At 32.3% G+C, this 26,242-nt stretch overlaps 2 protein-coding genes across 2 annotated transcripts in view; both read left to right on the top strand.

Annotated features, from left to right (window-relative positions):
• Nucleotides 1-26,073, top strand: part of LOC144845792 (death-associated protein kinase 1-like) — a 64,189-nt gene extending 38,116 nt beyond the window's left edge. The window contains exons 11-22 of the mRNA XM_078703228.1: nucleotides 7,590-7,730; nucleotides 9,924-10,022; nucleotides 11,511-11,609; nucleotides 12,258-12,455; nucleotides 13,555-13,752; nucleotides 14,289-14,387; nucleotides 16,239-16,415; nucleotides 19,300-19,618; nucleotides 19,995-20,192; nucleotides 20,732-20,991; nucleotides 21,517-21,705; nucleotides 22,320-26,073. Of these exons, the coding sequence (XP_078559354.1) occupies nucleotides 7,590-7,730; nucleotides 9,924-10,022; nucleotides 11,511-11,609; nucleotides 12,258-12,455; nucleotides 13,555-13,752; nucleotides 14,289-14,387; nucleotides 16,239-16,415; nucleotides 19,300-19,618; nucleotides 19,995-20,192; nucleotides 20,732-20,991; nucleotides 21,517-21,705; nucleotides 22,320-23,519 (3,177 nt within the window). The 3' untranslated portion in view covers nucleotides 23,520-26,073. The remainder of the gene's footprint in view (nucleotides 1-7,589; nucleotides 7,731-9,923; nucleotides 10,023-11,510; nucleotides 11,610-12,257; nucleotides 12,456-13,554; nucleotides 13,753-14,288; nucleotides 14,388-16,238; nucleotides 16,416-19,299; nucleotides 19,619-19,994; nucleotides 20,193-20,731; nucleotides 20,992-21,516; nucleotides 21,706-22,319) is intronic.
• LOC144845814 (uncharacterized) overlaps nucleotides 1-26,242 on the top strand; it is a 47,285-nt gene that overhangs the window by 3,066 nt on the left and 17,977 nt on the right. The window lies entirely within an intron of this gene.

Below are 26,242 nucleotides of genomic sequence, written 5' to 3'. Positions count from 1 at the left end.
TCTCATAATTTCCATCTTAAAGGACTCATTAAAATCAAAGCTGAAGACATTTATCATAAGCTCGATTGAACTCGTGATTATTTTACACCTAGATTTTGTTCATTCACTGTTTGTAATTAGTTTTGCATTGTTGTGTCAATGCGCCATAAGCATCTTCTTTTTGTTTGAACCGATGCACTAAAAGATTTCATTATTATGAGTGGAAAATACAATAAGTACAATGTTTTGATTAGTGCTCATTAATTATGTTATTGGAGAGGGTTAATAAAGTTCATTTCTGTGTTGTCAGTTGAAGCAAAGTCATCCACAATAATCCTTAAGCGTGGTTCCCACTAGAACGCATCGCAACGTAACGCAGCGATGTATCGACGCAAAGTGCTGTATTGCGTAATCACAAGTGAGAATCGACGACGCAATAGTGCTGCAAACATCGCAGGTTTGATTTCACGCAGACGAAGGCAAATACAATTATTGAAAGAGCATTTTCTTACGTTACGTAGATTGCGTCGCCAGTGAGAACCAAGCTTTAATATCATTATGGATAAAAAGCAACAGTTCAATGCTGTGGTGACTCAAAGGAGGAGGCTCTACTCTAGTACTTGTCACATGTATCTTTTAAAGTGATCACGATCGTAATACATTGAGCGCACAATATTATGAACATTATGGAGTGGATTTGTGGCTTGGTGGTTACGATGCTTGGCTACCAATCCAAGGGTCCTGTCATGATTTTTTTCTTAATGACAATTTACAACTCCACTCCCAAAGACTTGTAATAAGACTTTGTTTATGTAGAGCATCTTATGTACATGTTTGTCTTGTCAGGATTGCCACCTTTAAGATAGTGAATAAATTCGCTTATGGTTATCTTATATAAAATATATAAAAAAAAAGTTGCTCTATGATTTTCTAATTTGTTTTCATATTTTCCTTACTTTTAATATTATTTCATTTTCTGTTTATTTTCAACTTTAAAAGAAGGCAATAAATTTGGCGTGCATACAAATTCACAAAATAATAAGTACAGGTCCGTAATTCTTCTTTTCTTATGAGTATTAAAAGATCAGAACCCAAACATTGGAATTCGTAAGCTAGTAAGCTACCGTGCCACTCACTATTAACCTGATTATATTCTTTATGCAATTAATTGATTAGTTATCGGCGCCATCTCTTGTTCTCGGCAAGTTGTAACAATGATTATTATTTGCCTCATTCTTCCACACATATTTGGATTTCGCCAATACAAACAGAAATGTCTATGTCAGGTTGTGTCAAATGCATACTGCTTTGAACATACATTACATTCAAGAACTGAAGTCAATATATTATACCAGAGGCAAGTGCAATAATCCATTTAGCGCCAGTGGTTGCCAATAGACATCTGTGTCTGTGTGTAAATTAATGTTCAGTTAAAATATTCCTTTAGTTTACAAGTAGTAGAACATTTCTTTTACATAGATTTTATAATTTTATTTCATTTCATTTCATTTATTTTGTCTTTTATAAATAATAAAAATCACAAGGTACAGAGCACTTTAGGGGGTAGACAGGATTGTCAAAAAGTGAAGCAAAACACTATAGTGTAAAAATTAGATAAACTTAAATACAGAAAAAGTAACACAAATATATAATGTAAAGGTGCATTTATGAAACTGTAAGTTCTGGAGATATCCCTAATTCCATCATCCAGTTTAACATGGACTTAGCAGCAGCTCTGGAGTTGACACACAAACTTTGCAGTACACATACTGGTCCTTTGCAACTGTAGTGACATTTGACATTTGCGCAAAAATATAAATGCTATCTGGTGGTATTTTCATGGATGGATGACTAGATTTTAAAAAGTAGAATTAGAATCAAGCAAAACATTTATAACATTCAGTTATTGAATAAATTTGTTGAATATAATTAAATGTATAAATTTAATTTTATAATGCAACCGGATTAATTCATAGGTGTTTTTTTCGTAATAACATTGCTGGATAAAATACTATAGCATGATAGAATATTTATTAATAAACCAAGGACAATTGAACAATATCTGTTTAAAAATGTGAATATTTTCTTGCTGAATAGAACGGCACGTCAGCTTACTGTACAGAAAAATCAAACCATTTTGTTGCATTGAATGATATTCATTCACTCTCAAGTAATCACACTTATATAAAAATTCTACTAAAGATGTTTTCAAGTGCCGTTTGCTAAATCATCTATTGAGATATGGGGATGTTAATAATAGCATTGACCGGACAAATTCAACATTCAAAGCATAGTAAAGTATCCACTAATACGACAAGCAAGACATTAGCATCGTGTCTTGTCTTCTACTAAATTGCTTAGAATTTTTGTCTCAAATCTTTGGTTGGATTTTAAATACTGTGTTACATGGCTGGAGGCTGTTAGGCTCATGCAAAACTCAGTATGTATAATTCTTTTTATTCATTTCTGACTGAAAAATTATAATATTTTTGTTTGCTTATTTCTTGATAATTGTAAAGTTCATGATTTTAAACTTAAATTTAAAGATATATTTTTATAGTTGAATTATTATTTTATACTAAATTGTTATTGTACTGTTAGTATCTACTTGAGGGAAATTATTTCATCGTGATATTTGTTTAATCATAATCAGTAATCATCCTCTTTGTTTTCATCATCATCTTTTCCATTTTTACCATTAATATGTCACTTATCTTGCCAGCAAAAACTGACCCAAAATTCATTTCATATTCTGAACAATTTTGTAGAAATTATCTACATACAAATCAAGTGAAGAAAAAAAAGCAATTAGAATTCATGGTGGTAAATTTGAGTCAAACAAATAGGTGATTACAAAAAATATTGACAGAATCAGTGCATATTTAGTTTTGTAGATTCAATTACTATACTGTTAATGGTCCTTATCATCCATATTTGGTATTGTGTACCATCTGAAACCAACAGTTGATGAAGTATTTGGCTACTGCATCATTGAGGTTCCGATGAAGCATTTCATTCATCAAATTAGAGGCCTCATAACAGCTGATAGTACACACTGACAGTATACAATAAGTTTGAGTGGAATGATACAAATAATGGCATGATGTGAATGTTATATTTCCACCAGGCAACAGCCGAGTAGAAATATAACCTTTCATTCGATTCCACGTCTTGTAGATTTGTTCACATAAAACTAATCAAAATCATATACAATCACTGTAAAGCTAATTTAAATGCTTTTTTGGTCTAAATTAGTACGTATCACTTCAAAAATACGAGTGTTATGATTTTAAAATCGGCGGCGCTGTTTCATGTTCAGAATAAAGTTTTTTAAAATGCGAAAGGAATTTTTTTTTGTACACGAAAAATAGAGAAAAAATGTACTATTGCACGTCTGCCATGTGACCCACAAATATTGCTCGGTTTATGCATGATGATGTAATATTAACAGTAAACATTGATAAATCTCCTTATACATGTCAATGCACTTTGAAAGTACATTTTCAGATTTGGTTGATTATGGCAAGGAAATTGACATCTAGAAGGAGAATAACAAGAGGATATAACAATGCCACTGACATCATTCACAAATGAAATGAACTTTAGCTTAAGTGGTCATTATTAGGTACAATCTGGCAAATAATAATGCACTTAAACAAGGGGCTTATCGATACAATGGAAACATGCGTTAATTTTTAAGTTAAGTTTCCGGGAATATTGGTTTTATTATATTTAAGTATGGAGGAAATTAAAGAGGATAATATTGTCCAAAAACACTAGGAAATATGATGCAAATTTTACTAACATTGTCCATAGCACTAGGAGTTACATTTAGGGAAGAGAAGACGCTGCCTATATCATCATAAATCGACATCCTGAATCCAAAAGGATTTCTGGAGGAAATTAAAGAGGATAGCATTGTCCAAAAACACTAGGAAATATGATGCAAATTTTAATAACATTGTCCAGAGCACTAGGTAGGCATCGCATTTAGGGAAGAGAGGACACTGTCTATATCGTCATAAATCGACATCCTGAATCCAAAAGGATTTCTGGAGGAAATTAAAGAGGATAGCATTGTCCAAAAACACTAGGAAATATGATGCAAATTTAACTAACATTGTCCAAAGCAGTAGGCATCACATGAGAGAGGACGCTGCCTATATCGTCATAAATCGACATCCACTAGTTATCATTGTGAATGTGAACAGAAATGTAAGTAATGTGTCTGTGGTTTTAAGTTCTAGGAATATTAATGAAAGCTAAGGTCAACAATACTGTACATTTTTTCTTTTATTTCTGCATCCGTATAATTAAAGAAAGTATTAACTGTTCATTAAACTTTAGAATTAAAGTCCTTGATGTGATTGCGTTTGATGAAGAGACTCAAACATGAAAGTATGTATAACATTGATATTAAATAGATATTTATATTAATTTTCTGTGCACGTGTCAACATTGTCAGTATATTTTTTTTGGTTTATCTGAAGATTTTACCAAAGTCATGCATACTAGGTATACTTTATCAATATAAGATCTGAATTCAGTGAATTATTCACCAAAAAAGAACATTGTATTAATTAGTGAGAATAATACAATTTTTTTTCTCCACATTTTTTATCTGGCATCTTAATTTCTCCACAGTCTAATTGAATACAGTAATAATGTTATTCAATAAAAGAATGCTTTTAATTTATTATTGGGGGGTATTACATTTACTATTTCTTTTGACTAAAAAATCTACATTTAAGCGTTTTTCATCGGTCCGACCTTTGGCAAATAAAATCGCATCTCAATATTTCAGTTTTAACAATCTTAGCTGCGCGTTGATTGTTAAAACGAAAAGTCACTAAGGCTGTATGCACAATCTGACGCAAACCGGAACTGGGGCCAGAGAAAGACTTTTATTTCTAAAAACGATGAAAGAATACAGCACAGCGTACAAATCCTACACAACAAATAGCAACATCACTGTAGTTTCGGTAAAGTCTTTGATGTCAATGTACTTAATTGTATACTAAGTATCTTCATTTCCTTTCTACGAAACAGGTGTGTTGACACACCTTTCCAAGCAGGATGCAGTTAACATAAGAACAATTGTATACCATATTTTAAATCATATTACATATTCTATTCCACTCATACAAGGCAATTGCCACATAAAGATGAATATCACATAGATATACTGATATCAACACAATTCATAATTATGTGCTTATTTGTTGGTTTTGTAGTGAGAGCAGTGTAATTTTCAGTCTTTAAAACTCGCAAAGATTCTGATTAATTTGTATTTCATGTGATATTTAAAATGTTTTCGCTAAGGAGGTTTGTTGAACATTTTCACACACAAAACAGGTTCCAAAAAATATTCTCAGGCAAGAATCGTGTTAGGAGGACAAAACAGGTGAGAAATGTTAAGTTAATGATTAAAATCTAACAGCTGTTTTTATCTTCACTTCAACAGCAATCATTTTTATTTGCTTTAGTATAGCATTTGTAATCTACGATATTTTTTAAAAGGGTAATAGGTTTTTTTTTATCTTACTATAATTCTTAACTCAGTGTCTGTTGATGTTTTAAAATTTATGTTGCAATAAGAAGAGTCTGTATTAACTTTTATGTTTAATCAATTTTCATTAAAATTTTCTCTTTGTTTTATCTTTTATAAATGAGATATTGAGCATAATATTCATTTCAATTGGTGTAATTTTCATGTAAACATGTCTTTTGTGCAAAAGATACTGTACAGTGTTGTCGCTGATTTCTTGAAAGGCCACAATTTTACAATATATGTACTAATACTCGTTTTTATTCATTGTTAAAAGCTCTGTAAAGTTCTAAGAAATAAAGTACACATGCGATGATAACGATATTAAGTAGCTTTGCACCAGCGAGCTGAGTTAATTGGTCAAATGATTTGCCCTACTGAAGTTTACTTGTGCTGATGTTTAGGGTTAGATTATAGTAAATGGCTTGGGTTAGACTGAGTATATATAAATGTTGTAAATGGCGTGTAACATCTAGAATCTTTATTCAATCGCTCGCGTAATATAGTCCAATTACGTCAGAGTAGAGTAAAACATCTGACCAATTATCATTGCCTTTTAGTAAAGTCACATTTTTTCTTTAAATAATTAAGGGAATTACACCTGATGAATTGGTAATTTCAAAAAAATTAAATTTTGAATTGAATAAATGGAGTTAGCAACATTGTATCTTGGTTTGTAGGTCATAGACAAAACAAACTAGACCACACTCACACTACTAATCATTAAATTATGCCAGATAGTAATGTGATCCATAATTAGTGTTGATTAGAGTTACCTGCTCAATTGAATATAGATTTAGACACTTAATTGGATTGAGAGAATAAAACATCAATTCTTTATACGTGCTGCTACTTTGCTATTAAAATCATTCTAATTTAGGTGTGAGGATAATGCAGTATGGTAATTAGGTTTGGTCTGGATGTAAATTAAGATTAATATTTATTCATTTTGGGCTTGATAAAAGAATGGAGACTCAACACATACTTTCCTGAGCACCGGTCTATCTTCCTTTATCACCAGCTTTTTTTTAACACCAGCACTTCCGAAACCACTACCCGTTCCCCCAACATCAGCCTCCTCCCAACATCAGCCTCCTCCCAACATCAGTCTTTCCAGAACACCCGCCCTTATTACACTTCGGTATTAATTTGTATGCTTCTTTTTGCTTATAAACCAATTAAATTGGTTTCTTCAATTTGAGTGTCAAACCTGTTGTATAATTCTGTCTCTTCAATTGAACATGACTTCTTTTCATGTAGAAGATTAAATGTCATTTTTATTCTTGCACGAAAAAAGAAGATTTTATTCACGTTCTTTCTCAAAGTCAACGCAATGTTGATTGTGTGACTGATCCAGTGAAAGAAAAAAAAATAGCTTTTGCATTTAAGTGCTTTTGATGTTAATGCTATTTGCAATTCCTAAGGACAGAATACATTAGTTAGAGTGATTCACATCATCATCCCAATACTATTCAACAAGCTTTGCTGTACAACAGAAACTTACAGCTTCAAAACAATCCTGTTAAATTTCCCTTGGGAATACGAGAACAGCGTATGTTATTCCGGTTGTTCATTGTTGGATTATTGTGAGTGTTTTGCGATAATCTAGTATGATCACTTAGATTTGGATTCGGTTTATAATTTTGAATGCGGTACAGTTTATCCGATGAGGCTATCCATGTATGTGGACGTTAAGACTATAATTGGTTGTAAGTTCGAATCCAACACTAGTCACATTACCTGTATTCTTAGGCAAGACATTTTACTTTTGTCTCTCTTCACCAAGGTGTACAAAGGAGCCTGGAGAGGTCAAGACACAATTTTGCGCTGATTAATTAGCTTCATTTTGGGACTATGTTTTCATACGTGTTTGATCTAAAAATGACCGAAGTAATAGTATATATGTGCAGCGCTTAGAGGTTTCACAACATTAGGTGCTTTATAAATCCAGGATATTATGGTATTATATTCATTTCCATCAACTGTTTTCCCTCATTTTCTGCACCAGTTTGGTATAAATAAATAAGTATTTTGTTATAACTGTTAATACTTCATTTTCCAGATTTCAGATTGCGATCCTTCATGTGAAAATGAATCGATTGTCTTAATGGCTTTATTCCATGCCGTGGAAGAAGGCAACTTACTGGGAATCAAGGAGCTGGTTGCCACTTTGACGTCTTTTGATCCTGATCAAAAGAATAAGGTGAGTCAACTGGTAATTATGGTAATCACTTCTGTTTTTCAACTAATTGTTTAATATAATAGCAAAACAACACAACTTTAAGATGCTTCTGATGCTTAAGACCGCAGTCATAATATCAGCTCAGTTGAAGCGCTTTACGAAGAGTGGTCCCATTACCACGTTTTGTACAGATAGTGTTTTTCAATTCAATTCAAAGACATTTATTGTCATCCAAAAGACAATAAGTAAAAAAAAAATCAGTACTGACAGATTAAGATAATTGAAAAAAAAAGGCAGAATCCCAAGAAGATACATAATATTAAGTTCACAATTCAGACTATAGTTAAACTTAATTAATGATTTATAGAAAGGAAGTTACTGCAAATGGTATGATGAAACTCTGACTATATCTGAATCAATACTTGAACTGACAATACAAAAAGTGCATATCACTTCATTTGGAGTGTATCAGATTAAAGTTGAAGAAGGTTAATTAAACCAGAGATTTAGCTGCAATAATATTTGTTCAAATTATTCTTCAAGCAATGATTATAGTTGAAATGTTGATTTGAATTTGATTCTACTGTACATTCAGTTTTAACCTGATTATGTTTATCATTTGGTATGATAGTTCAAGTGGGTGTTTAGTCGCATGCAACGTGACTCTACAGCTCACTATGTTGGTCGGTTGATTGGTCGGTCGGTCGGTTGGTCGGTCGGTAAACACTAACTTAAGCACGCGACTGCAGCGATGTATATGTATGGCCTTGTTGTCATTTTGTTTACATTAGCATTTTATAATACAATAAACTCTTATTTTTTCCCCTGTTGTGGCATGTGTATTCGCTACTGTAAAGCTCTGTCTACACCATCAAACTTTATGTGACAAAAAAATAAGATGTGCCCATATATGGATATGATGATGTCATATCACTATCACCATATTTAAGCATATCACCACCATATTTGGGCACATCAAACTAGTTTGATAGTGTAGACAGAGCTTAAAGCATTGTTTGCACTTTGACCTGAACACATTATCAAACATTATATCTGATTGTATCATAATGATCATTCTATTATAATATCGGTAGACTGAAAAACTTATTGCTTTTCTGACCTATATGTAACCATGACGATAACGTAGTATTGATGATGACACATTACAGATGTTGCAGTTTGTTTTTATTCAGATGTCTAATGTTACATTTGTCAATTTTTTAAAAAATGTATGGGGGAGCATGGTGAAAATTGCTTCATGCTGGTTCTGGAAAAAACCTTTTTGACACTCATTGCATGTGATACAAGCTTAAGCTAGAAAAGGGGGGCGGGGTGCATCTTGCAAATTGTGCCTCGTGCTGACTACGGCTCTCGGAAAACATTTTTGCACTCATGTCATACCTATGCTTGAGCTAGAAAAGGTGTGGCTGGGGGATGTGGTGTGATTTTTAGTACTGTCACTATGGAGGCTGTTGTTGCTAGCAGTACTATACCTTTTCAAGGTTTATGCGTTCAAATTTCTGCTAAAAATACATAAAGTTGACATTTTGAATGTTATGATGTGATAATTACTGTATGTCATATAAATTGGCAAGATATTACATTTTTCTCGGGCTGAGAAGTAAACATATGTTAAACTATCAAAGCTTATGTTAACATTTTTCATATGTGAACTTTGTTGACATTCAAATCAGCTTTACTGTAGAGTGCGTATAATCTGATTTAATAGTCTATTTAATTATAAAGTGGCATACTTGTAAAGCACCGATGACATGATCTATTAATTGGGTTAATTGCGTTGAGAGTTACGTATGACATTACAATCTTTATAATGTAAGTTTGTAAAATTCAAACATTAAACTTGTTTGTGGGTAACCTGATGAATTTATTTCAACACAAACATTAAACACTGTTTTATTATTTCTAGAAATTCTTTTTAAAAACATATTTTGATATAAATACAACTGCCTGTTTTGAATACTGTGAATTAAATAAGTCCTATTTTTTATATTTCAATATTTTTGAAAACAAAAATTGAATAACCATTTCAATAACAATGTTTTTATTACATGATTAATCTTTTTTTATGTTTTCTGTACAAATTTAATATAAATTCACAGACATAGAAACTGAAATGATTTCAGTTTTCAAATATGGAGAAATCTATATTAAGTGTTTATAGTCGTATAAATGTAAGATTTTTTTGTTTTCTAGCATGGAGAGACCTGTTTGCACATAGCAGCTGGATGTGGATATGTGGATATTGTGAAGTTCTTTCAATCAAAATCAGCATCATTAAATGCAAAAGATAAGGTAACATTTAATTGTTATAATAAAATAAACAGGAGAAAATACAGTCAAATGTCCTAAATATTGACAACTCTCCCAATCATCTATATATAAATTATGGTTAATTCCGACATAGGCGAGCACAATGGAAAAACTTCGGTATAAATCTCCGCCTTCCGGCAAAAGGGCATTGGTCATGTTTTCAAGGACCATTCGGGTACACCAACTAGAGGGTGCATGAGCGAACCCTCTAGTATATATGAAGTTCCTTCAATCAAAATCAGCACCATTAAATGCAAAAGATATTAGGTAACATTATAAAATAAATAGGAGAAAATACAGTCAAATGTCCTAAATACTGACAACTCTCCCAAAATATATTCCTCTAATTGCATTATAAAACTAATGGTAAGCTAATGCTTCTGGGTGTTTCTTTTGTGTGTGTTATATACATAATGTATTTTAAAAATTGTACTGTATTAGATTGACATTTGAACTATATTTTTCACTTTTCATTACTCATTACAAATATGTCCACCCTTAAACTACTGGTTTGCCTTCTAATTGATTTTAAGCTATTTTCGAATGGTGAATTTACACTAAATATTTTTTAGACTAAATTATTTTAATGGCTTTCATGTCACAACAGACAGGTCAGAGGTCGTACCAAATATAGAATAAATTTAATTTGTTTGTATAGTGTTAATATCATAACAAGATTATCATAATAAGAATAATTATTGAATAATAATATAGACTTAACAATGACATTGGAATTATATTTATATAGTTCAACTAAATGTTGGTAATATTTGTATGTAAAATGTTATTATGGGAATAAATTGATTTAAATTTTTGAATTATAGATTTCAGTAATTGAAGATATAATAATAGAACACATATTGTTGATATAAAGTTTGCGGTACACCACATTAGTTCTGAAAAGAACTGTTGAGTTTCTCAACATTTCGATCAATATGCTTTGATCGTCCTCAGGAATGATCCTCCTCAACAGTTCTTTTCAGAACTAATACATGTGGTGTACCGCAAACTTTATATCAACATTTGATTTCGCCATGCAAACTTTCAAACAATATAGAACACATATTAAGGGAAAATGTTAAGGACCGAACTAAGTGTCCCCTTGAATAGGTGTGTTCTCTGAATAGGGAAATCAAATCAAATTTTTTTTATTGATAATCAAAAAAAAAAAAAAAAAATTGATAGTGCTGCATAGACCTATGGTTGAAAATGTTTGTGATCAAACTTTCAAATAAATTGTGTGAAAACTACCTTATTTCCCTGCTTTTCTTTCACAGGAAATTGTCCTCTGAATAGGAATGTCCCTAAGGATGAGCTCTAATGTATCATGATATTTTCATTCAAAAGTTTATATTTTTTTTATGATATTTTCATTCAAAAGTTTATATTTTTTTTATGATATTTTCATTCAAAAGTTTATACTTTTTTTTATGATATTTTCATTCAAAAGTTTATACTTTTTTTTAATAGAGAGGAGACACACCTGTACATTGGGCAGCAAGACACGGCCACACTGGAGTGGTTGAGCACTTGAGACAGGAACAATGTCCAATTAATGAACAAAATAAAGTAAGGCATAATTATTTTTTCAGTTTTTCTTACACACCTGCAATACGTGATTATACTACAGTTATTAGCATCATCACTATTGTGTGTTATCATCAATTATTAAATCTGAGCGTTGAAATATTTGTTTACACAAAGATGAAATGAGTTTTCCAAGAAAGAGAGCTTATATAAACCCACATCTGAACTATAATTCACCTGTAGTTTTCATATTGAATACCGCTAAAAATAGATGCTTGCAATTTACAAGTTAAGAGTATTTCAACATTGTCTAGTGGCTGTGGGTATAGGTACATTGTAAACTATAGTCATACACTTTAGTACTGGTTCAAATCTCTTATTGCAAGTATTCTCGGATAAAGACTTTCACCGGGGGTTACTCAGGTGAACTGGTTCACAAAATAGTATCAGTGAGATTACCAACTATCTGATAGGACAGTGGTTAATTACTATTGGTAATCCTTGATCACATGTGCCTAAAAACAAAAATTTAAATTTTAAAAAAAAATGTTTTTAAATAAAAAAAAAAAAACAGTGTACACATCTGACTCAGCACTTTATTACAGTAATTTAGTACAGTAACATCAAATTATGAATTTAAACAAGTTTACTAATGTTTAAAAAATGATAATTCTATTGTATTTTCATCAGGCTGGGGAGACCGGTCTTCATGTAGCTGGTCGCTATGGTCAGGCCGATGCTGTAGACCACCTGTGCCACCTGGGTGCAGATACAGACGTTCAGGATGATGACGGTGAGACGGCGTTACATATCGTAGCGTGGCACGGCTACAGTAACATCGTTCAGACTATATGCGATGCAGGTGCAAATCTCAACCTTAAGAATAAGGTCAGTATGATGATGAAGCTCTTGCATATATAATATTTAATTGGTTGGTTTTCCACATATTGAAAAAGTAAGCCTTGAAATAGAGCAACATACAGTATTGATGTGAATTTTTCATAATTAGTAATTATTATAGTTAAGTAGTACTTACTCAATGGTCCTACTTACAATATTTATATTTTAATTATTATATAAGGAATGTCAGATGGTCAGAATATTTAATGAGTTGAAAAATTGACTGTTCTATTTTTAACGAGGCGGACTAGCTGAGTTAAAAATATAACCTTTTCATCAAATGAAATTTTCTCTCCATTCAACAAATACAAAACATTCATTATTAAACATATCAACTGTTCTAGAATAAACTTTTTTTCAATTAGCTAGGCCATTCAAAAAGGCAATGCTCCAACTTTGGATGTTGAGGAGTAACAGTTATACTCGCGCACTCTACAGGTTGATTTTCGAACACGGATCAGCCAATAACTTCTCATGGCAAAAATTTCAAAATGTTGAATGTGCAATTTCCATTAGGTAGAACCATGGAGAAATAAGTTAGGACTAACTTATTTCTCCATGGTAGAACAAATACCGAATGACATGTGGTGGGTAATTAACCAATCAAATGGCAAGAATCTGAAAGCAGTAGTTGAAAGTTGTAGCATTACATAATGTTTTGTTATGCACAAAAACATTATTTTACCTATAATTTGTCTGCTTTATCATTTTCAGTTTATTGTACTACTTGAGGATCACTATTTCTATACTTTATACTTAGTACTTTTCAATGCATTAGTTTTACACATTATCAAGGTATATATTTGCTTCTCAAGGGTAATGTGTTTTAATAAATTGACAATACGTCTATTTACAATGATTATGAGGGAATTTGTCAATGTCAAATGTATATTAAAATGAAAATTCTAATAACATGTTATACTATGTAATGATTTACTGTACAGTATTTGTAAAGATATAGTATAACATGTTTTTTAGTAATTTGTTTATATATGCCATGTTGTTTTTAATTTCCTTTCTCCTTGGTATTCTGTCAAAGTAAAGTAAATGAATGTTTTTTTAATTGTCATTTATTAATTGTCGTTAGGATGGCGAAACACCACTTCTGTGTGCCGCTGCCAGAGGTCACTTTGATATTGTTCAAATTCTTGTGAAATCTGGAGCTAGACTTGATAGTCCAGACCGCCATGGTCTTTGTGCAATACATCTTGCTGTAAGAAGAAATCACTATGACATCACCAAATACCTTTGTGATTCTGGATGCAACACTAACTTGAGAGACAAAGTAAGTGTTTGTTATAGTGGTAAATTAAAATGTGTTACTAGAGTACAGCCCAATGAGGAACTAGCGAACTGTCCCCTTAATAGTGGTGTCCCTTGAATAGAATAAAGTTGGTGTGTAAAACCATGTCTACCCTTGTTTGTTTTGTGGTAGTGTCCTTTTATAATTCCTTAACAGCAAGAATCCAAATTGTTTAGGATAACATAACTTCATTCATCCTGCTTTTAGTAAATCAAACATACAATACAGTAAAACCCTATTAAGGGGGATACCTTCGGAACCCAAAAAAGTGTCCCTTTTTAAATAATGTTGTTCCCTAAAAATGGGTTGGCCTTAGTGTTAAAGCATATATTTCCCCTTGTTTGTTTCACTTTGTTTGTCCCCTTTATAGGGGTGTCTCAAAGGGGGTTCTAATGTACTTCAATAATATAGTTATAATGTATTATTTATACAGACTAACGTAAATTAGGTTTTTCATCCATCAATAAACCATGATATAATAACACAATTATATTTCACGACAATAAATGTTCTTCTAGTTTGGTGAGACTGGTCTTCATGTAGCGTGTAGAGATGGTAATATAGAGTTGGTAAAATTGTTACAGAGTGCTTGCTGTGGATTGGACACAGCTAATAAGGTAGGTATGTTATAATCATCAGTGATTAGAAACATGTAGTTGTTTTTCACTGAATTGCCTGAAGACAAGTGAAGTTTTGGTGTAGAGTTTCTATCAATCGGTTATTGTATCTATCTACTTAATATTGATGATAGCATGTAAAGATATATAAAACATTAACATTTCAATTACATCTTTAAAACGTGCAGTAAGATGTTGTTTGAAAGGGATTGTCACCCTTTGGTGACATTTCATATTTTATTCTTTTGCCATATTCTTAAATAATCAAATACTGTACATACATATCCCCTCCATTGAGACACTCCTAATAAGGGGACACTTTACAATGCAACGAACAAGGGGAAATGGGTTTACACAACAACCAACCCCTATTCAGGGGACACTACTTTTAAGGGGTTTCCCGTCCGGTCCCAAAGTGACCCCTTAATGGTTTTACTTGATTAACAATACTAATGCATGCATTGTAAATATTTTATTAAATCCCAACTTTCAGTATGAACATCATTTCTGGATTGTCACCTTTACAAATTGGTGACATTTCTTTTTGTAACTCCTTTGCCATCTTATAAATAAATAACCAAGCATATATTAACAATACTACTGCATTGCAACCTTTGTGGTATATTGCTATTCAGCATTTCTAAAAGTTATAATACAGAAATGTATTAAACTATAATTTACTTTTGATAAAATACATAAAGACACATAATCAATAATATATTTTTATAATTTCTCTTAAAGTGAAATAGTTGTAATGTAGCCATCAATCATCTTACAATATTTTGAAGTATTCAATATATTATTGGCAACATGGAAATGGGAAAAAATTATGGCTAAAAATTTAATCGAAAAAGTGTTTTGAGAATTGCGTGTCCATTATCTTTATTGCCATGTTGGGAATGCGATGGAACTGGTAAAATTAATTTAGTAATGTACTTTTGGTTTGTGTATGTAAAGTGATAGTGTTCCCTGGGGGTTATGGTAGCATAACAGAAATTGAATACTAGTTTATTACTATTGCAACCCTTATTATCTTTCCAATCAACCTTAATCGGCATTTTTACTCATCTTTGTATCATCATCATTATGTACAACATATCATTAGGGAGTTTTCGCAGGAGCATGCAAATGTTAACTTTAACACTATTTCCCAACATACAACGTGCAAGCTCCGCCAAATTTTTAAACAAATCGATCTGCACGTGTGCAAGCATTACGAAAAACTTTAGTTACGTACGTTGAGAACCTTGTTTCTGAAAAATAGCATCAATGAAATATGTTAACCGAAGAGTATCGAAACATGGAAGAATCATTTGCAAAATAAATAAGAAAACAAGTGGTAAACTTAAAGTTATGTTTTTAATTAAGCCAAATAATAAGAATTGTTTATCGCAATATGCTATTTATCACCCAATATGCATGATTAAACATATCTAGCTAGGCATTCCATGATTTGTTTTAATACGAGCGTTGTATGTCGCGTGGCGAAAACAAAAAGAACAAGTAAGCCATCTTCAACTCCCATACACCAAAAAAAGGTTAACATTTGCATTTTTGTGATTCAAAATCCAACGAAATTGAGTCAGAGAACGTGCCGTACCAAACTCAAATGCATGCAAAAAATAAATTAACATGACGTCATATTTCATTGGTCAATGCAAATCGAAAGATCCTCCTTATATGTCACCATCCTCATCAGCATCACCACAATCTTCTTCATCAATACTATCACATGTCACCAGTATTATTATATATTATCATCATTATCATTATTATTTGTTGAAAATTAAATGAAAAATTGACTGTTATAATATCAAAACTAATGATTTTTTATATATATATATTTTTTAGCATGGTGTCACAGCTGTGCAGATGGCTGTGAAGCATGGGCATGTTGAGGTTGTACGATTTCTTTGTATGGCAGGATGTCGACTTGAACATTGCAATGACGATGGCTTGACCGCAGCTCAAATAGCCAACATTGAAGGACATAATGAACTTATTGAGATGTTTAACCAATTACAAGGAGTGAGTTTCAGTTTCAATTTAACGATTTGTTTTATTTTTTATAAATATGAAAAAAAGAAAGAAAGAAAAAAGAAAGGAAAAAAATATATACATATAATACATAAAACAAATTCTGGCAAAATGATTGAATAACTACTTTGAGTCTCACCTGAAAATTACTTGCAAATATGTATATAAATGTTCTAAATACAATTACGTCAAAGTTAAGCAGACAACTGACCAATATACTCCGACAACCAATCATAACTCTGACAACCAATCATAACTCTGACAACCAATTATAACTCAAGATTTAAAAATACATTAATAAACACAAAGGAAAACCAGGTGTTATCAAAGAATTTTCTTATTAAAGTCATGTAAAAATGGAATGCATATAAACGAAAATGATATTAGAGTTCGTTATCACAAAGAAATATCAGCAAACAGGAGAATATTACATGACTTCTACAAAGGACTGGTCTTAATTGTGGTCAGTATTTAGGAGTAAAACATTTTAATGCATTAAGGCTAATTTACAGAAACGAGCGGTAACAGTAATAAAAATATAGAATCTATGTTATTCCTTATGACTATTACACAAAGCATGGAGCGGACGAGCGGTTTCCACCGAGGATAGATACAGATTTTACGTTGGACAAGCTATGTGGTTTTCAGCTTACCGTTACCGCTCATCTGTGTAAATTTGCCTTTATATACACTGTCAGATTAGATCAGATTAGGCTGTATTATTGCGATTTCCATCAACCTAGCCTTTTAGAAATTAAACACAATTTTTCTTCAATTTCCTGTCCTTTCAATGCATGCATTGAGAATTGAACCATCTCATATATATCCAAAATAAATGTTGGATGATAATTTATTATTTGACTTATTCAAACAGAGTGCTTATGGAAAATATTCAAATTATTATTATAGATATCTGTAAATATTATATTTTTTGTAAAATGACGCATATTACAAATGATATTTAGAGGGAATTTAGCAAGAAATTATATAGTATAACCTCTAGATAAGGAATATTTTTCATTTCTCTTCTTGTTTGGGTTAAAAAACACATTTCTATGAAAAATTAATGTTTTAAAATAGCCTAAACATGTCGGGGTGTGAGTATTGGCTACATGAGAGGGAATAGTCTACAAGGTGTTCTGCACTGCAAATATCAATGGAATAAGAATACAGATTAAACATGATGTCTATTACACTGCTGATTCTTACATTATCAATCCCTATACAGTACATTCTCTTTGTATCTCCTCTTTTATTAGCTATAATTTCTATTTTTATAACATTTTCTTGTATTAATACTATTTTATATTAAAAATGTAATAAACTGTTAAGTACTTTAACATGAAACACTATGTGAATTTAAAGCTCTGTCTACACTATCAAACTTTATTTGATGTGCCCATATGGACATGATGATGTTACATTACTACCATATTTGGGCATATCATTACCATATTTGGGTACATCACACAATGACACTTTTTTTGTCGAACTAGTTTGATAGTGTAGACAGAGCTTTAAATTATCACTGTGGAAATGTAATTTAAAGAACTTACAATTATTGTATATAATACATATTATTACTAAACTGTATTATTATTATTATTATTATTATTCATAGGGTGATACATCTTTATAATTAAATCAAGTTACCATTTGTTTGGGTGGGGGAAGAGGGGTTTAGAATGGCTTTCAATGCATGTTGCTTTGTTATGTGCAGTATTATATTGCTGCAAATTGAATATGTTGAACATTTGAATCAAAGCTTTACCATTTATACATCAAATGTGAATTTCAATTATCAAAAAGAAATTCTTAGAACAACTTTCAGCATAGCATTTGATAACACAGTGGCATTTAATATGTCATCAATCTTCGTCGTTAACATAACATGTCCGCAGCGATTATCAACCAGTCACATTGTCTGACGTGTTGATGAATTGTTACGAGTTTTGCTAATATATCGAATATCGCATGACACAAGCTAAAACCCTTGTTTATTTCTATTGAATACAAACATTTTCCATTTGCTATCATGAATGTTTATTTCCAATTCGCCTGTAAACACTCCTATTCAAAACAGTTATTAATACTAGGTATACACTCCTATTCAAAACAGTTATTAATACTAGGTATACACTCCTAACTAAAACAGTAATATATTTACAACCATGGGTAAGCACTCCTATTCAAAACAGTTATTAATACTAGGTATACACTCCTAACTAAAACAGTAATATATTTACAACCATGGGTAAGCACTCCTAATCAAAACAGTTTCGATTTGTATAATTATAATTTGATTTTTTGAGAATGTAAGCAGTGCTTTAAAACTATTTTTAGGAATTTTAATCAAAATATCTTGTGTTTTTTTTCTTCTTCATGTAAACATTATTTAAATAACACAACTGCTGATAATAATTCTGTATTCATGAAACTTGTATATGTGTCAATAGGAATACTGCCTGTATAAATATTAATTCATTGCAACAGGCAGCACTTATATTCAAAGTATCTTAAGCTCTGTCTACAGTATCAAACTAATTAGACAAAAAAAGTGTGATATGCCCAAATATGGTAGTAATATGACATCATCATGTCCAAATATGAACACATCACATTTTTTGTCACTTAAAGTTTGAAAGAGCTTTTTAAAACATTCCTATTGTTTGAAGTAGATGAATTCTATCACTTTTAAGCACAAATTAAAAGAATGAATAATTATATTATAGTATTTTAATTATTTTTTTATGTCAAGCGCTTATTTAGAAACTTTGTTAGGACAACCATAATTATTTGATATGACATTGCACACACTCCATTCAAACTTTAGTTGTTTGAAAAAAACTATAAATAACATTTTTTATTTTCATAGAGTCGTACAAGGGAACTATTTATTCACCAGATGCACACTGTGACCGCTCCACTGAACCGTATCAAGTTGCGATTTTTTGGCCATTCAGGTGTCGGAAAAAGCACGATGATAGATTCTCTTAAGTGTGGTATGTTAAAAGGCTTCCTGAAACGATCCAAATCCAACCTGTCACTTTTAGGAAGGAACTCAACACGGAAGCAACCCTCGTTAAGTGATAGTTTAGTGAGAAGTAGGCGTCATAGCTCAATGTCATCGGTAAAAACACACATAGACTATCAAAGTACCAAAGGAATTGATATCACCAATGCTGGCATTCCAGGTTTGTGTATTACCGTCTTAACATCCAGTATCTTTCTGGGATCCTGCTTTCTTCCTTTTTATTGTTTTAAAATATCACTACATATATATATGTACACTATATTGTTTGAAGGTTTGCATGGCGAAATCAATATGTTGGTATAAAGTTTACTGGAAAACAACTGTTGAGTTTCTCGACGTTTCGATTATTATACTTCAATCGACCTCAGGTGTGAGAACGTAGTATATTGATCGAAACGTCAAGAAACTCAACAGTTCTTTTCAGAACTATATACATGTGATGTACCGCAAACTTTATATCAACATATACTGTATGTACACTTTAACCGCTCCATTATTGTACACACACAAATTATAAATTTGTATTTTGTCTTTAGGAGCTGGTGATTTCAGTATTTGGGAGTTTTCAGGAGCAGAGCCATTCCACATATCTCATCATCATTTTATAAATGATGGGAGTGACAGTATCAACGTAATTTGTTTTAGTCTTCTGGACTCATTTGAGGAACAAGTTGAACAAGTCACTTATTGGTTGAACTACATCAAGTCTGCATTACCTGCAAACCAACCCATTGGTAAGTTATAGACGATGATTCAGCTGAGCATGTCATATCAAGTCCGAAAGAAGATCAAAACAGCCAGTTTTGGCGCTATGTAAAATGTTTGTGGCAAGCCTACATATTGCCACACCTAACATTACCGTTTTAATATTTGAATTTTGAGTCAGGGGTTCCCAATATAAAAAGAAAAAACATGCTAAAAGACAGTGAAAAAAATGTAAAAAAAGTTAATGGATCAATTTTAACTTTTTAATCAGTTAATCAAACTTCCTCAACCAATTTATAATATATTATATTGGCCAAAAATAACTTTTTTCCTTGCCAGTTGAAAAAACTGAGTTTAAATATTGTCTACTGTCATTTTATCTAAGAAGTTCATTTCTGTCTGGAAGTGTTCTTTACCTGGGAGGTATTTATTTATATTAAATATTCATAATAAGTAATATAATACAATTTAAAGAGATTCATCTCAAATTGTATATGAATTTTTTTTTTTTTCATACTGGTCAATCACTAATCTTTGTCCCTAAATTTTTGAGAAATACTCTTTTCAGGATATTGTGGAAAGTATTCAAGCCAATTGCGGATTATACTTGTTGGTACCCACGCTGATCTGCGCAACTGTCCTAAATTGTCTTCTGGAGAGAGTGTTAGCGGCGAAGGCAACATCATTCTGTATCAAATGAAGAAACGATTTGGACGATTATTTGATATCAGTGAGATGTTGTTTGTAATGGACACGAAGAATCCACAATCCAAAGACATGAAAATGTTACGCCAGCACCTTGCAAATATAAAGAATGCAATAGTTAAAGTAAGAGCACACATTTACATGTATATAAATGTATGCCATTTCCCTTCATCTGGTGCAACTGACATTTTTCAACTCTTTATAATTCAATTCAATAAAACTTTTGGTTGTGATGCAATGATTGATAAAATATGTTTAAAAAGCACACACAAAATACTACCATAACAATGTAAAGGTTAGATTAAGGTTGTTTCGTTAAATTGAAAATAATTCTACATATTGAGGGCAGCAAACATACAAATATGAAAAACACATTATTGTTAAAACAAAATTATATTTATAATCAGCATGATTAAAAAGCCGTTTCTTGGATTTGAACCTGTGACTTGAGACCACAAAGCATTATGATATAACTTGGACTAAATTAAGTGTATTAAATTTAGTATAACGATTGTTCTCCCACAGTAAGGGTCTCATTATAACACATACATAACATTAACAAATATGCATAACAGACCAATATAAAACAGCTCCCCCATCAGTATCTTAAGTCTAAGTTGAAGAAAAACATTTTTGTTATGATTTCAGAATGAGCCATACATGACAGTATTATGTGAATCCGTTGTTGTTGCTTTGAACGGTTGGAGAAAGTCCTATGCTGACTTCCCTGTAATGTCAACTCAACAGTTGATAGATGCAATTCACTCGGATGTCAATCCATTAGCCAATGATCATCAACTTAAAGAAGTTATCCAGCAGCTGAAGTCTATGGGTGAGGTAAGGGACCATGTCAAAAGTACATTTCTTTGCTGTAACTTCTTTTTTTAGTTTGATCAGTCGGTCACAGTCTCATAGACAGTGTGTGTGATTACCCCCATATGCTTGCGAAATAACTGCAATTTAAGAGTAAACAAAATGGAGTTACTGCAGTAAACTACAATAAAAGAATAGTCATAGAAGATGAACTTTGAACTTGTAGTAAGCCCTGGGTGGTGAAAACACTCTTTGTATTTAGTTACTTCAACCTTACTACAGACAATTTAGTCTCAGGAGTAAATGTGCTTGTAGAAATGCTAGGGTGTGCTTTCAAAATATGTTTTCTGTGTACCGGTAAATTCACTTCGGAACATTTACTGTACGTGAAGCTATTTCAAAGGCAGCTGATTTGCATATTTTGCTAGTGTTAAGTATCGCATGAACACTCGTCGAAAATAATTCTTGTGTAAAATGTCGCGGCTTCGGTTGCCTTCACATCAGAAGAAAGTCCATCTAAACATTAATGTTAAATAACATTTCTTTTATGGTTGGTAAGTTTACATAATTCTTGTAGATCCATATATAAGAACAGTTTGTTAAAAAATTCTACTTAAACCTTTTTTTTTTTTTTTCAGGTACATCACTTTAAAAATGATTTGCTGCATGATCTTATGTTAATTGAACCACGATGGATGACCTCAATTGTGTTAGGTCAACTTCTATCTTTTGAGTTCTCTGACCAGCCATATGGTTTATACAGTGTTCATTACATGCAGTCAATGTTCCCTCAAGCTGAAGTTACAGACATTATACAATTGCTCGAAGCAATGGATATATGTGTTCATGGAGCTGTCTGTGAGTTCCCATCGCTCTTGTACACCAAACGTCCGCCATTAATCTGGGAGAAGCAGGGCGACAGTTGTATGGTTTATGGAGGAACTCGACTCCAGCTCTCAGACAGTGGGTGTGTTTTACCTATAGGAGCATTTGCAGAAATACAGGTGGCCTTAAGAAGGAACTTCCACCAGGACGTTGATGATCCAGAGACTGAGCTTATTTTATGGCGTCATGGTGCCAAGTGTTCGACTGCTTCAATGGAAGCGTTGTTGTCACTAACGAATGAAGGACAGAGTGTAGAGATTGTTGTTAGAGGGCTAGAAGATGCCCAACAGGGCTGCTTTGTCTTCATGGAAGACTTAGTACACCTGGTTGAACAGGTGTTTGCAGAGCTATACCCAGGGTTACTGTTAAACCGTGACATCATCAGTGCTGCCCAATTAAAAGAGCATCACAGATGTCTTATGGCTTATGAAGGCAAAAAGATCTACAAGACTCTTCAAGAGCATCAGATCAGCATGTATAATGAGGTTACCGACACAAATGAAGAGTTCTTAGATTTACTTTTCTTTGGAAGCACTGAAGTCGATGCAAACATTGTACCTGGACCACATTTGCATGTGTCTCAGTTACATCCATACACACTCAGACAGTTAAGTATGTTATTAGATCCTCCAGATCCAATGGGGAAAGACTGGTGTCTTTTAGCAGTAACTATTGGCTTGGTAGAAAAGATTCCAGACCTGGACACTACCAACAGGCCGTTCAGTAAAGACGAGTCTGACAGTCCTACGGTTAGAACCTTGATGGAATGGGGTGCAGATCCAGAGAACACTATCGGAAAACTGATTGAACATCTTAGAGATCTTGTACGTGAGGATGCAGCCAGGGTCATTTTAGAGACGGCGCCATTGTTTAGATTTGTTCCTGAAAGTCAAATAACTGAGGAAGCACAAAGAACAAGTACAACTTCAAGTTGTAGTGTTGTATCAAGGTGACTAATGGTGACTAAATGATAACTGCACTGCAAGCTCATTACCAGGTCATCACTAGTTACCAGGTTACTACTGGTTACTTTCTGGTTTGTTCTAGGCAATGTTATACTGGTCAACATTACTGCTGGATTTATAGAGATTCAGGTCACTACTCATATCCAGGTCAACACTAGTTATCAAGTTGTAAATGCTGGTTGTTTTCCAAGCAAACTGATAACCATGTCACTGCTGGTTACCAGGTTACTACTACTAGTTATTGTTCAAAGCACTTCGCATAACCTGGTAACCAATCTAGTTACCAGGTTACTGCTAGTATATAACTACTTGTATCCAGTTCACTGCAAGTAACCAGGTCAATGTTGTTATCCAGAGCACTAAATGCAGTTTTATCAGGTCACAGTTGAAACTACACATCCAGTTACCACAGTTAATAACCTGGTTACAGATTCTAACAAGGTATAATACTGACAACTCTCTTCTGGTGCATACAAACATATTTAATAGAATCATTTACTGCAATATAGTTGGGTTTATGGTAGTCATAGATACAAAGTAATCATATATTATGTTATTAAAGGTGCCAATCATTATATCCATCTCAAAAGAAACCATATATCCTTGTACCATGATATTATAACCAGGGTAGAGTGAAATAATTGCAATTTTACTTTTTCCTGCTGTACCTCCATTGTTTGTAAATGTGTAATGTATGATAAACGATCAAACTATAATGCAATTGTAAATATTGGTATAGAATTAAATATGCATATACAATATGAATATGCATATACAATATGAATATGTATATACAATATGAATATGCATATAAAATATTAATTGTATATACAATATGCATATACAATATGAATATGCATATACAATATGAACATGCATATACAATATTAGTTGTATATGCAATGATTTATATTATCATAACGTGTACAAACTAACTCCAGTGCAATTTTTTTTATATTTTATATATCTCTGTGTTTTAATGTTCGTTGATTTAATTTCTTGTTTTCCGTAACCAAAGTTTTACCGTGTATTATGAGTATTAAAAATCGGGGATCGGTGGCGGATCCAGGATTTTGAAGTAATGACTTATGGCTAAAACATTATGCTAAAACGGAACTGGATCCGCCTATTATGAAGATGGGTCATGCAAAGTTGCATAGTGGGTTTTTCTTTTTCTGTAAATTTGTTTATGCTGCCAAGATTTTACCATACTGTTCGTTAGCAGACTCAAAATTGTAAGATCTTATAGTGAAATTAAATAAATAATTATGTGGCTACTAATCCTGTTTTCCATTTACGCCTAAAATAATAAAATACTGTATATGATATTTGACTTATAGAACCAGAAGCCGTAGCCAGTGGGTTCGTAGGTTTCAAATAAACCATTTGATTAAACTCATTTTTCTACAGTACCCTTTCAAACTTGAGACTAGCATCAAAACTGCTATAAGTAAATAGGCCTGGTCGGCTTTTGAGAATTTATAATAATAATAATATTTATTCGGCAAAAGTTTTTAAAGTACGATTTACATTTAACCACTAAACAGTCATTTCAAAACTGGGTTCTTTTGGTGTTGTGATGCTCTTCTGTCAAAGACCCAGGTTGTGTGTATTCTTTTTGGTCTGCCACGTTATTCCTACAGTGCACAACTTTGTTGCCAAAGTATCTGTTTTCTTCTGAAACAAAGTTGTTTACTCCTCGGAAAAATTCTTCCACTTGATTGTATACTTGAACCATCCATTTCTTTTGAACATCCCAATTAAGAGGGCACTTTCCCGTGAAAGTAACGAGGGGTTTACGGCTAACCCTGTAAAACAATTTAGACGACACTAGTATAAATTTACCTTCGTCGAAAATAATTTTAGGGCTTAATGTTGTGATCAAAAGTTTAAAAGCTTTTACAGCATTGTCACATATGAGCTTTCATAATACGGGAACACTTTGTGTCCCGAAGATGTCCGCCTAATAGAGGTTCTACTGTAGCTGGGTACTCTCTTTGAAATCTGTTAAGATAACTTAAAATAAGAAATGGGAAACTTTTCTAAAAGTTTTTCTTTTTAATTAAAAACACGGTGCTAATAATTCGCATGGTGCTATGTCTGTCCACTCATTATTATTATTCAATTTCCTAATATTAATATTAGGTTACTTTTAAACTTAGGAATATAGTTTGTTTATTTTATGTTAATCATTCCAATAGTTTTAAAAGCATATTTAAAAAAAATTAAGTTATTATCTTGGTTTCTTTTCTCCCTCCAGTTTCCCTTATAAAGATTAAACCACTGTGATTAGGATTGTTGATTAAGGGCAGCTCCGGGAATAAAGTTTCCATATTTCATGTGCCACTACTACTACTACTCTCTAAAAAAGAGAAGAAGCTTATTTAACCTCGCTCGTTCTGCTTTACCGCTGACGAGGAAGTTATTATCAATGTTTTTGCAAAGGTTCATACTTTACAATAGAAGTTTAAACCTGGAGCTTTAAATAAACGTGAAGATTTGAGTACAAATGTACTGTTAGTACTCCAAGAATATTATATAATACGGTATTTATGTCGCCAAAATTATTATACCAGGTCTGGTTACCTCCATAGTTATGCTTTGCAATATAAAAGAATGTTATCATTGTCTTCCAGTTACATAAGTTTAAATTACTTGTTTCCTTGATTTTCTGGGTCAAGTGTCTATTACTCATATTTATATTAAGCCCC

This window comes from Antedon bifida, chromosome 6, assembly GCF_963402885.1.
Source record: "Antedon bifida chromosome 6, ecAntBifi1.1, whole genome shotgun sequence".
In the NCBI taxonomy this organism is placed as follows: domain Eukaryota; kingdom Metazoa; phylum Echinodermata; class Crinoidea; order Comatulida; family Antedonidae; genus Antedon; species Antedon bifida.
The sequence above is the reverse complement of the archived record's forward strand: the minus strand, read 5'-3'. Positions and strand labels throughout refer to the sequence as shown.